This window comes from Lagenorhynchus albirostris, chromosome 11 (genome assembly GCF_949774975.1).
Source record: "Lagenorhynchus albirostris chromosome 11, mLagAlb1.1, whole genome shotgun sequence".
Lineage (NCBI taxonomy): Eukaryota > Metazoa > Chordata > Mammalia > Artiodactyla > Delphinidae > Lagenorhynchus > Lagenorhynchus albirostris.
This window is the reverse complement of record NC_083105.1, coordinates 48,785,182-48,798,203: the sequence shown is the minus strand read 5'-3', so window position 1 is coordinate 48,798,203 and position 13,022 is coordinate 48,785,182. Positions and strand designations below refer to the sequence as shown.

Here is a 13,022-nt window from a genome sequence, read left to right as displayed (position 1 = left end):
AGTTCTGAGGAGGAAGACACTGTGTTGGGCTGGAATAACTGGGAAGAACTCTGTGGGGCTGAGAGCGTGGGCTGGGTCTGGAAAATGGACGGTACCTAAGAAGGCAGAGAGGAGGAGCAGGAGCTCACAGGCTCACTCAGGAGAGGAGGGGACGCTCAAATGTGGCTAGATTCACACAGACCCACAGATGCACCTCTGAGTGCTAGAGAAAATCCTCTTTCTTGCTGCTCTGACATGCAAGGATAATAATGGTCACTTGACATAATAAAGGCCATATATGACAAACCCACAGCCAACATCATTCTCAGTGATGAAAAACTGAAATGATTTCCTCTAAGATCAGGAACAAGACAAGGTTGTCCACTCTCACCACTATTATTCAACATAGTTTTGGAAGTTTCAGCCACAGCAATCAGAGAAGAAAAAGAAATAAAAGGAATCCAAATCAGAAAAGAAGACGTAAAGCTGTCACTGTTTGCAGATGACATGATACTATACATAGAGAATCCTAAACATGCCACCAGAAAACTACTAGAGCTAATCAATGAATTTGGTAAAGTGGCAGGATACAAAATTAATGCACAGAAATCTCCTGCATCCCTATACACTAATGATGAAAAAGCTAAAAGAGAAATTAAGGAAACACTCCCATTTACCAATGCAACAAAAAGAATACAATACCTAGGAATAAACCTACCTAGGGAGACAAAAGACCTGTATGCAGAAAACTATTAAGACACTGATGAAAGAAATTAAAGATGATACAAACAATGGAGAGATATACCATGTTCTTGGATTGGAAGAATCAACATTGTGAAAATGACTATACTACCCAAAGCAATCTACAGATTCAATGCAATCCCTAGCAAACTACCAATGGCATTTTTCACAGAATAGAACAAAAAAATTCACAATTTGTATAGAAACACAAGAGACCCCAAAGAGCCAATGCAATCTTGAGAAAGAAAAATGGAGCTGGAGGAATCAGGCTCCCAGACTTCAGACTATACTACAAAGCTACAGTAATCAAGACAGTATGGTACTGGCACAAAAACAGCAATATATATCAATGGAACAGGATACAAAGCGCAGAGATAAACCCACGCACATATGGTCACCTTATCTTTGATAAAGGGGGCAAGAATAGACAATGGAGAAAAGACAGCCTCTTCAATAAGTGGTGCTGGGAAAATGGGACAGCTACAAGTAAAAGAATGAAATTAGAACACTCCCTCACACCATACACAAAAATAAACTCAAAATGGATTAAAGACCTAAATGTAAGGCCAGACATCATAAAACTCTTAGAGGAAAACACAGGCAGAACACTCTATGACATAAATCACAGCAAGACCCTTTTTGACCTACCTCCTAGAGAAATGGAAATAAAAACAAAAATAAACAAATGGGACCTAATGAAACTTCAAAGCTTTTGCACAGCAAAGGAAACCATAAACAAGATGAAAAGACAACCCTCAGAATGGGAGAAAATATTTGCAAATGAAGGAAATGACAAAGGATTAATCTCCAAATTTACAAGCAGCTCATGCAGCTCAATAACAAAAAAACAAACAACCCAATCCAAAAATGGGCAGAAGACCTAAATAGACATTTCTCCAAAGAAGATATACAAATTGCCAACAAAAACATGAAACAATGTTCAACATGACTAATCATTAGAGAAATGCAAATCAAAACTACAATGAGGTATCACCTCACCAGTCAGAATGGGAATCACCAAAAAATCTACAAACAGTAAATGCTGGGGAGGGTGTGGAGAAAAGGGAACCCTCTTGCACTGTTGGTGGGAATGTAAATTGATACAGCCACTATGGAGAACAGTATGGAGGTTCCTCAAAAAACTAAAAATAGAACTACCATATGACCCAGCAATCCCACTACTGGGCATATACCCTGAGAAAACCATAATTCAAAAAGAGTCATGTACCACAATGTTCATTGCAGCTCTATTTACAATAGCCAGGACATGGAAGTAACCTAAGTGTCCATCTTCGGATGAATGGATAAAGAAGATGTGGCACATATATACAATGGGATATTACTCAGCCATAAAAAGAAACGAAATTGAGTTATCTGTAGTGAGGTGGATGGACCTAGAGTCTGTCATACAGAGTGAAGTAAGTCAGCAAGAGAAAAACAAATACCGTATGCTAACACATATATATGGAATCTAAAAAAAAAATAGTTATGAAGAACCTAGGGGCAGGAGAAGAATAAAGATGCAGATGTAGAGAATGGACTTGAGGGCACGGGGAGGGGGAAGAGTAAGCTGGGACGAAGTGAGAGAGTGGCATGGATATATATACACTACCAAATGTAAAACAGATAGCTAGTGGGAAGAAGCTGCATAGCACAGGGAGATCAGCTCAGGGCTTTGTGACCACCTAGAAGGGTGGGATAGGGAGGGTGGGAGAGAGACGCAAGAGGGAGGAGATGTGGGTATATATATATATATGTATAGCTGATTCACTTTGCTATAAAGCAGAAACTAACACAACATTGTAAAGCAATTATACTCCAATAAAGATGTTAAAAAAAAATAATGGTTACTTGTAGAAAAGTTTTAGTAGCTGAGACAGATGATCCAATAGGCACAGCATCCTCAGAGGAGAGCCACCATAATGGGCTGGATTTTGAACCACGAGCTCTCTTTTAAAATTTGGTGTCTCTTACAGAAGTTCAGAAAATAAGCCTTCCTGAAAGAAAGCTCTACAAAAATCATATGATAATAAGATGGTTGGCTCTAGGCAAAAAAGCAAGTCACTAAGGATAAAACGATACTATCCATCAACTAAGAAAGTTGTAGTTTCCTACTTTCAAGTAGGTCTGTATGACTCCTGTTTCTTGTGCTTTGACCCCATTCTATTCTCTCAGCCGATCAGTTCCTTTATGTTCTCTCTTGCCTTCAGGCCAACTCAGGCCCCATGGCCAACTATTTCTAATATTAACTTCCCTGGTGCCATCATCTATTTATCTGCCATCCAACAAATCTTTTATTTGTTCTCCCCAATTCTACTCCTGAACTACTGAGCACTGTGGTAGAAAATTAAAACTGTACTGAGCGTGTCCCCCATAAACTTGTTCTTTTTAACCTTAATTGGACTATCATTGTTACTCAAACACTTTTAAAAATTCCTCTATAATCATCTTCTTAAAATCTCACCACCATTAATTCTCTTTATCCTCAAATTCTTGTTGCTCTTTCTTTTACTCTCTGATGGCATCTTGCATCCTGCATTTCTTGAGGATTTTGATGTTAGCTGATAAATACTCCCTTAACTTTCCCGATCACTTCAGCTCAAATTATGCTGTATCTTCACCAAGGTACCTATGTAGCTAGCATTTAAGAGGTGTTTATTATGAGCTAGGTCCTTACATATATGAGATCACTTAATCTTTTCAACAACTTTATGAGGTAAATACTATCACCTCTATTTTACATATGAATAAGACCTGTGCCCAAGATCATTCAGCCAGTAAAGAACAAAACAAGGATTTAAATTTAGGTGGTCTCAGTTCAGAGCCTGCATTTTTTCCCTGACCCTGAAGGGAAGTGGGGGAAGGAGAGTGTGTGTGTGTGTGTGTGTGTGTGTCTTTGTGTGCCCGCACGCGTGTGTGTGTGCATGTGTGGAAGCCAGGGGATTTGAACAAGTTATGTATATATTATCTTATATCCAGGACTAATCTAAGGGATAGATTAGTCTACCTTCTACCTCTGATTTCTATCCCATCCTCACTCACCCACTAAAGGATCTTGTATCAGTTGGTTTTTGCTGTGTAACAAACTACCTCAAAACTTAGTGTCTTAAAACAATAATCACACATCATTGCTCACAAGTCTAAAGGTAAGCTGGATGTTTCTGCCCATATGAACCAGGTTGGGCTAATTTCAGGTGTACTCACTTACACCTCAGTGACCAGCTGGAGGCTTGTCTGGGACTGAATGGTCTAGAATGGCCTTACTCACAGGTCTGTAAATTGGACTGATGTCAGGTGAGGTGATAAAAGTGACTAGGCCGTGTGTCACTCATCATCCAGAAGTCTAGTTTGGGCCTATTCATGTGTTAGCAATTGCAGGATCCCCCTAAGGGCCACAAAAGAGAGCAAGCCCCTGTGTGCAAGCACTTTACAAGTCTCTGTTTGCATCACAAGGGTTATTGTCCCAATAGTCAAGAAAAGTCATGTAGCGAGAACAAAAGGGAGCCACAACTACAGAAGCCTACAGACTTTGATGCATTAACTATATAACACACTTTCTCCTTTCATCCCTGGCACCTTCCACTGGCACCTTCGTTTCATCTACCAATTTGGTGAAATCTACCCTGTTCTAGAAAACCTCCTTCAATCCCATTATCCCCTGATATATAATACAGCTGAGTCCATGATTGCCGCGGATTGACTGCACAACTGAAAATTCCCTGAATTAACTTCCATGTAGAAAACATGATAATCAAAGGCTAAGTAAAGTAGTTTAAAAATGTGCAATAATCACAGCAATTGTAAAGAGCTTAGACAAACAAAAGACTTTTTTTCAAGGTGGACTATTGTTTAGAAACGTAGGCACATGGTGATAATAAGAAAGCGGACTACCTTTTAGTTGGTTATATTTCTGTTTTTACATTCTCTACTGACAATGCACCCGCTTACTACCTGTGCAGAAGATAAATGCTCCCATTGCCCTGCCCTTGTACACCAGTGTTCCAGAATCTTTCTCCTGAGTCTTAGAAAGGATGCAAGACTTCTGACCTTGAAGTTTCATCATCACGTGTATCTCATTAAGTTAAAAAATAAAACAAACAAAAACTAACTTACATAACTGGTCTGTGTTTACTCAGCAGTTTGAGAGAGTTTCCATTTATCCACATCCTTGGCTATACTCAGTATTTTAAGCCTTTTCGATTTGATAGGTATACAATTGTATATAATATTTTTATTTGCATTTCCATGCTGTAAAAGCGTTGTTATGCTCCATTTTGCAGAATACGAAAGGGAAGTTTTTCTTTTATTTCTCTTGCTATATCCCCCCCATCTCATTTCTTTTAGGACTAATCTAATTCCTTTTAGTTCATGATATTTTGGATGAAAAATTAGTCACCATTTTTCTCTGAGTAAATATATCTCAAAGCAGATGTTTGCTTCTCACAGTAACAGAGAAAAGGTAAATTATTTGCATAAGTAGAGGTAATCTCGCTGTGCCAATTTTAAGGTTCAGAAAACATCTCTTGGTTTTCTAATTTTCTTTCCCTTTTGTCCTCCCACCAATTGATAAGCACCACACACAGCTAAAATACTGCATGTAAGTTTGTATTTGTGTTATCTGCAGCTTGGCTTAAGAAAATGAAGTAGCTGAAAATCTGACAAAGGTATCTTCTTGTCACTTTCCTTCCCTTGTACGGTGGTGAGGGGTTTCAGACACAAATAGGACTCCATTGGACTTGAATCACTTTGATAAAGCTCAAATAAGCAACTAGGTTCTGGGGTATTTTACAAAAAAGAATTTATTTTTCTTTATTTTTTAATTCCAGGATTTTATTGGGCAGATGAAGGTTGCTTTATTTCTTTAGAAAATCTCCCTGTCTTTATGCAGTTCATAATGTACTTTCCTCTCTTATTCAGATAGGATTTGGAAGAGCAATCTGGTGTTCATCTCAGTGAAAGCATCAAAATATCCTCGTTAGACCATTAAATGGAACATTATGTAGCTATGTGACATTATAGAGCCTTTTTAAAAGGTCATTGAAGAATCTTAAGTGATCTGAAAAATGTTCATGAGATAAGGTTCAGTCAGTGGAAATAAACTATAGATCTATATATGTATATCAATAGCAGTTATGTCTCCATTTTGAAATCTCTTTATCCAAGTAATTACCTAGACAAAGAAAATATACCAAAATATTAAGTATTTTGAGTGAAGATATTGTGAATTATTAAACACTTAAAATATAGTTCTTTTCAATAATTCTATCATGAACATGAACATGTATTATTTCTGTAATCCAAAATGATTAGAACAAAAAGCATTTATTAGGAAAAAAGATAATATGACAAAATTCTATGAAGACTTGATTTTTTGGGGTGGGGAGGTGCCTTGCAGCACATCTTGAGGAATCTTAGTTCCCCAACCAGGGATTGAACCTCTGCCTCAGCAGTGAAAGCATGAAGTCCTAACCCCTGGACCACCAGGGAATTCCCCTAGGAAGACTTGATCTTATAATAAAAGCTTTGATGAAGAAATTTAATAAACACAATTATTTTCCTTTTTGCTTTCTTGAGTTGAACATTGGTTTGAGAGAATAACAGTGGAATTGTAACTTTCCAGATATATTTTGTAACATACATTCAGCAAATTCAGACATGTATAGGCAAGTTTGGTAGCCTGCTGGGGTCTATTTGCATGAAGGACAGAGGGTCTTGGTAATCAAGTTATTATTTTCTTGGCGCTGATGCTTGGTACCACCGTGGCCTCCCAAAACCCATTGTGGCATGGGGGAATATTTTAACCTCCCAAGCACTGGGAGACATTTCAGCTGGGGAAGGTAGTCATCATTACAGGAGAGCTGGAGTCCACAGCTGAGTTGAGAGTGTCCTTGAGGCTAAAGAAGAGCTCAGTTACACCTTCATACAGTGACAACAAGCTTCCTACCCTACCCTCAGAGAAGTGGCACAGCCCTCAGGAGAGGAAGCTATGAAAGGGAATGAGTTAAATGAATGCTGTATTAACCCGTATTGGTACCGAGCAAATAGGCTACAAGGCACCCAGTTCATCAGTATCCATCAAAGCATCATTATATCCACCTGGAAGCCTGGTAGGAGGAAAAAAGGACAGTAGATGGGTGATATCATTGGGATCGCTTCAATCATAAATTCATTTCTTAGATCAACAAATGTTGAGTTTTAAAAATATATATATGCTTTATCCTAACTTGTTAAAACCCCTATATACAATTTCCTAAGACCAGGGGGAGAATTTAAATAAATTTTCAAAGCACTTGAGCACATATTTATGAAGTGATCACACAATGTGTATAGCACTATGCTAGATACTGTGGAGGCTAAAGAGATAAGACACTCCCTCAGAAGAAAGATCTTAGGATCTTATTTGGGAGATAAAACAGACATACATATAGCACACAAACAACGCTACATATTCCAGGAGGTGCAGTAGGATGAAATATAAAGGAAATGGTCTATGGCAATTTTAGAATAAGGACTCTGTATTCTGCTCCCCTGAAAGTCAGTCTAAGTTCCTTTTATTACTAGCTGTGTCTAAGGTACCTTGGGCAAGTTACATAACTTCTGTATGCCGCAGTTTCTTCATTCGTAAAATGGTGAAATTGAATCTGCTTCATAAACAATCTGTATGTAATATGCTTAGGAGAGTGTCTAACAGAATACATCTGATACTTGTAAAATATCGATTGCTAGAGTGGGACGAAGTTTTTGACAGAAAATGATGCCTTTTAGAAATCGCAGTCAGATTTTCAAAGAACATTTTCAGGTTTGCATTTTATAAAAGGCTGGGAATTATTCATCCTAATGACAACTGCAAATCATTCCCATACAGAGAAGAAAGTGGTAAGAAAAAAATGTCAGTTATTATTTTCTTTTTTAAAAAACCCTTAGATAACTGATTTGAGGTTTCTCTTTAAAGCCTGAAGAGTTCATGACAGCCTACAGCTCATGATGCTGACAGTCCTGAGGATATATGCAAATCATTGCCTATTCAGGAAAGTAGAAAATATTCTAAAGTATACATAAATATTCTAAATTTTTTTAAAGTAAGAAAACAATATTTTTTCACTCACTCAACACACATATATTAAGTGCTCACCATCTGAGGGATGGTACAGTCTGGAATCTATTAAATGACATAGTCTGTGCCCTCAAGAGTTTTTAAGACAGTCAGTAAATAAGTGATTAAAATGCAATGTGGCAGCTCTGGCTGGAGGGTTGAATCTTGAGTGTCCTGAGAGGTCAGACTGCTGTCAGAAAAAGTTCATGTGATCCATATGTATTAACCACAATAATACTGCATTTTAAAAGAATCAACTGAAGAAAGCAAGTAACAACAACATGGCCGGCCCATGGACATGGGCATGAACATGGTCATAGTAAAATGGAACTTCCAGATTATAAACAACAGAAGATAGAAGGGACACCATTAGAAACTGTCCAGGAGAAGCTGGCTGCACAAGGGCTAAGGGATCCATGGGGCCGCAGTGAAGCTTGGAGATACACAGGTGGCTTTGCAAATAATGTTTCCTTTGTTGGTGTATTATTAAAAGGATTCAAATGGGGATTTGCTGCACTTGTGGTAGCTGTAGGGGCTGAATATTACCTGGAGTCCTGGCAAAAAGAGGCATCACTGAAGATAATACCTGGAAGTATCTTTTAATGTCTTCTTAACTTTCTAATAAAAAGATTTCTTCACTGTAGCTACTCACCTGTGCGTTTGTTCCCTAAAGAATACTAGCAAGATTTAAAAAAATAAGAAAACATGCAAAATAAAATAAAATAAAATGTGGCAAAGGTTAATACAAGGCACTACAGAAGGCATGGAAGGGGTATATAAGGACAGGGATCAAGAAGCGCATCAGAGAGAAGATGCTGTCTGAATGAGATGCAGGAGGATGAAGTACTTCAGGTACTTCACTGTGGCTATAGTGCCAATGTAGAAAGCATGGGGTGAAGCTGAGTGTGGAGAGTAAAGCAAAGGTCATGTGAAAGAGTTCTGCCTCTATTCTGAGACCAACATCAACCCAATGAAAGATTTAAGGAAGGGAAATGGCATAAACTATTTTCATTTTTGAAAGATCACACTGGTTGCATGCTGGGAACATACTGGAAGGTAGACCAGGGCTGAGCTTTTATGAATTTTATAGTTACAAAATCTTGTTTAGTCTTCTGTGTCCATAGAGTTGAGTGAAACTACATGGAGACCCTCAGGGAGTCCACCCTTGAGGAGAGAATATTATGCAGTGGTTAAAAGCACAGAATCTTGATTAAAAGGCCAGCTTTGCCCATTGCTCTCTCTGTGACCGTCGGCAAATCTGTCTTTATCTCTGGTCTCAGTTTCTTTATTTTAATATGGGAATAGAATTATGTCTGTCTTGTATTAGAACTGGTTAACAAATAAATAAATGAACCAAATCTCAGACTTAACATGATAAAAAATTATATCCGGTTCAAGTCAAGAAAAGGCATTAACTAAAATGATAAAATAAGTTAAAGGTAGCAGGATAAAAGCATCACATGCTGAAATTATTTTACATATATATGAATAATAACTAGTTATAAGACATAATACAAAAATCTTCATTTACAATAATAACAGAGAAGATTAAATACTTTGGAATAAACTTTAAATGAAAGGTATAGAAACTCTATGAGGAAAACCTTCCTGAAAGCTATGAAAGGAGACTTGAAAAAATGAAAGATACCCCAGTTTTTTTAACAGAATGACTCAATATCATAAATTGTCAATTCTCTGAGTTCATGTAAAATTTAACACAACCCCAACAAAAACATGAATAAGCTTTTTTATGAAGGTAGACAAGTTGATATAAAAAATCATGTGGAAAAACAAACATGCAAGAATTCATTAAAAAGGAAAGACAAGGAGGAAGGACTAGTTCAGATATAAAACATACTATAAAGTCCTCTAATTAAAACAGTGTGACACTGACGCATGAATAAACAAGCAAAGAGAGTAGATCAGAAAGCCCAGAAATAAACCCAAGCACATATGGAAATTTAGTATATGATAAGGTGGCATCACAAATTACTAGGAAAATATGGTAATTTTAATAGATGGTTCTGGGACAGCAGGATAACCATTTGGAATAAAATAAGTTTAGATCTATACTGCACACCATGCATAAGCATAAACTCCAAATGCAATAGGGACCAAAATTTTAAAAAAACATTTTTTTAAGTGCTAGAAGAAAACATGGGTGAATTCCTCTTTAACCTCAGTATAGAAAACGATTTCCTATGACCCAATATTCAGAGGCAACTAAAACAAATTGATAAATGGCTATACAAAATAAATGTTTTTCTGCATGATAAAATATAAAGTCAAAGACAACTAACAGGGTTTCCCTGGTGGTGCAGTGGTTGAGAGTCTGCCTGTCAATGCAGGGGACACAGGTTCATGCCCCGGTCCGGGAAGATCCCACATGCCGCGGAGCGGCTGGGCCCGTGAGCCATGGCCGCTGAGCCTGCGCGCCCGGAGCCTGTGCTCCGCAACGGGAGAGGCCACAACAGTGAGAGGCCCGTGTACCGCAAAAAAAAAAAAAAAAAAAAGACAACTAACAAACTTGGAAAAATGTTTGCAACATAGATCAAACTGTAGATAAAGTACTAATATTGCTAATATCTATATATAAAGAACTTAAAAACTGAGACGAAAAGAATTTTTAAAAATCCATTAAAATGGGAAAAAGACGAGCAGACAATTCACAAAAGGAGTTATAAAAATGACGTTTAATGCTAGGAAAAGATTTTTAGCCTCACTCATAATTACAGAAATACAAATTAAAACTATACTGAGATATTGCTATCAGATTGGCAACAATAAAAAAGTATGACAACACATTCTGTAGGGAAACAGGCACTCTCATACATTGCTGGTAGGAACGCAAACTGGTATGGTGTTTTTGGAGGGAAATTTGGCAATACCTAAGAAAATTACATAAACACTTCCCTTCCAACTCAGCAAGACCACTTGTAGGAATTTACCCAGATACAACTCCAATAGTACAAAAATACATTTGCACAGGGTTACTAATTGCAACACTGCTGTTGCAAATTACTGGAAACAATGTAATTATCTAAATACAGGAGAGTGGTTAAATAAGTTATGTACATGTGCACAGCTGTAAGAGAAGAAAATAGAAAAAGGTTTCTATGAACTAACATGGATTGTTTTCCAGGATACATTAAGTTAAAAAAGACACCCCTCCCCCACAAAAGTGCAAAAGAGTATCTACTGTGTGCCACCTTTCATGAAAGAAAAGAGAGAAATAAAATATATATATTTATCTGCTTACTTGTGCCAAAAGAAACACAGAAAGGATAACCCAGGAACTAATAAGATAAGGGATAAGGGAGAGAGGCATTAGGTAGAAGCATGACGGGGACAGAGGAAGGAGCAGTTCTCTGGGTGTAGCACTCTGTACTGTTCTTTCAGAAACCATGATAATGTTTCACAGACCCAAAAATAGAAATACATGATTCAAGTCAAGCAGGATGACAGGAGAAGCCAAACTACAATACAAACAATAACAAATGAGCCTAACTCTATTACAAACTACACTGAAGGGTGTGGGAAAGAAAAGAACAAATCTAAATAAGTTCGAAAAACAGTGTTTTGAGACCAAGACTAAAGACGAAAAGAAATGTACACAAACATCAGATACTAGGTTAGTAAGTTCCTCCACTTCCCTAGAATGGCATGGGTTGGTAATTCTGAAACTAATTCATGTACGTTTTGGGATTGTGCAAATAAGTAAATAAACTTTGAATAATGACAGGCAGACTTCTTACTGTCAGAGAAAGGAGTTACAAATGAGGGAAAGAGGACAGCTAGAATAAGCCCTGGGGTGTTAGACTGGAATTAAATGCATGAACTCATGGTGATGACAGATGACAGAGAGATGATAGACAGATGACAGACAGACAGATAGATAGATAGATAGATTTAGACGATGTGTATGTGTGTGCACGTTTACATATACATAGATTTTTTTGGCTTTGTTTGCTGAAAGGGTCTAGAATTAATGATACCAATAGCAAAGAATACAGCAAACACAGAGATTTTGATTTCTAGACACCATTCTCTAATTTAAAAAAATGAAAACAGGATTCTTGGAGAAATGACTGATCCCAGGGCTAGGGCAGGAAAAGCATAAAATTAGCTTGGAACACCCTGAGATACAAGAAAGAAAAGAAGTGCTCAAAATAATAATAAAAATAATAACAACAACAACAGACACATGTTGAAAGGACACAGAAGTCAACTGGAAGAGGCTCCCAATGGTCAAATCTGGGCCAATTTGAAAAACAAAGTAAATAATGATAGTAATGGATTATAACATATACAGTAAAATAAATATCCATGCTCCATACCGATATACATAAATAACTGAATAACCAGTAAATGGGAAAGAAGGGAAAGCTCTCATCTTTACAGAATTCTAATTAATAAATGTCCAAAAAAAAGATGGAAATTTAAAAATCACCAATTGGCGATTAGTGGGACGATACAGGATAAGAAACAGGATGCTTACATAGTATTAAAGTATCTCTCTATAAGGTACTAATTAAGTACGAAGGGAAAAATGGAAAAATCCAGCAGACACTACCTAAACCAAGTGATTAAAGTTAACATCACCAATAATAGGATCTCTCAACATCATGGACTCCCTATATGATGTACTGAGAAGCCCACAATATCACTTCTGTGGTATTCTTATCATATATGTATAATATGAATATAATCATTACAAATATAAACATAATCTGGATCCTGGATCATAAATTGAGCATTAGAGATAACTAGTAAAAGTTGAGTAATGTCTGTAGATTAATTAATAGTATAGTATCAGTGTTAATTTCCTAATTTTGAAAATTGTACTGTAGTTAAGTTGTTAACATTTGGAAATTGGGTAAAGAGCATATGGGAATTTTATACTATATATATTTTGTACTTTTTTTCAATTTTTTACTAGCCTGAAATTATTTCAAAGTAAAAAGTTAAAAAAATTAAAACTATTAAAAAGAAAGAAATGGTATTTAAAAACCCTGCCATATACGGTTACAAAAGTTAGTTTTAAAAGGGACAACTTAACACCCTCTCCAAATAAAAGAATATTTTCTTCTCAAAACAAAACTGTGAAATATACTTTTTACTTTATGAAAAGCTAAAATATGTACATGGAAAGATATATTCTTTATATAAATTCTCCCACAGATCAGTATGTTCCCTCTCTCTGACTCAT

At 36.8% G+C, this 13,022-nt stretch overlaps 1 protein-coding gene across 1 annotated transcript in view; it reads left to right on the top strand.

The window, feature by feature from the left end:
* LOC132529199 (NADH dehydrogenase [ubiquinone] 1 beta subcomplex subunit 3-like) overlaps positions 1 to 8,416 on the top strand; it is a 44,685-nt gene extending 36,269 nt beyond the window's left edge. Inside the window, exon 3 of the mRNA XM_060165513.1 lies at positions 8,077 to 8,416. Coding sequence (XP_060021496.1) covers positions 8,077 to 8,416 — 340 coding nt within the window. The remainder of the gene's footprint in view (positions 1 to 8,076) is intronic.
* The last annotated feature ends 4,606 nt before the right edge of the window (positions 8,417 to 13,022 follow it).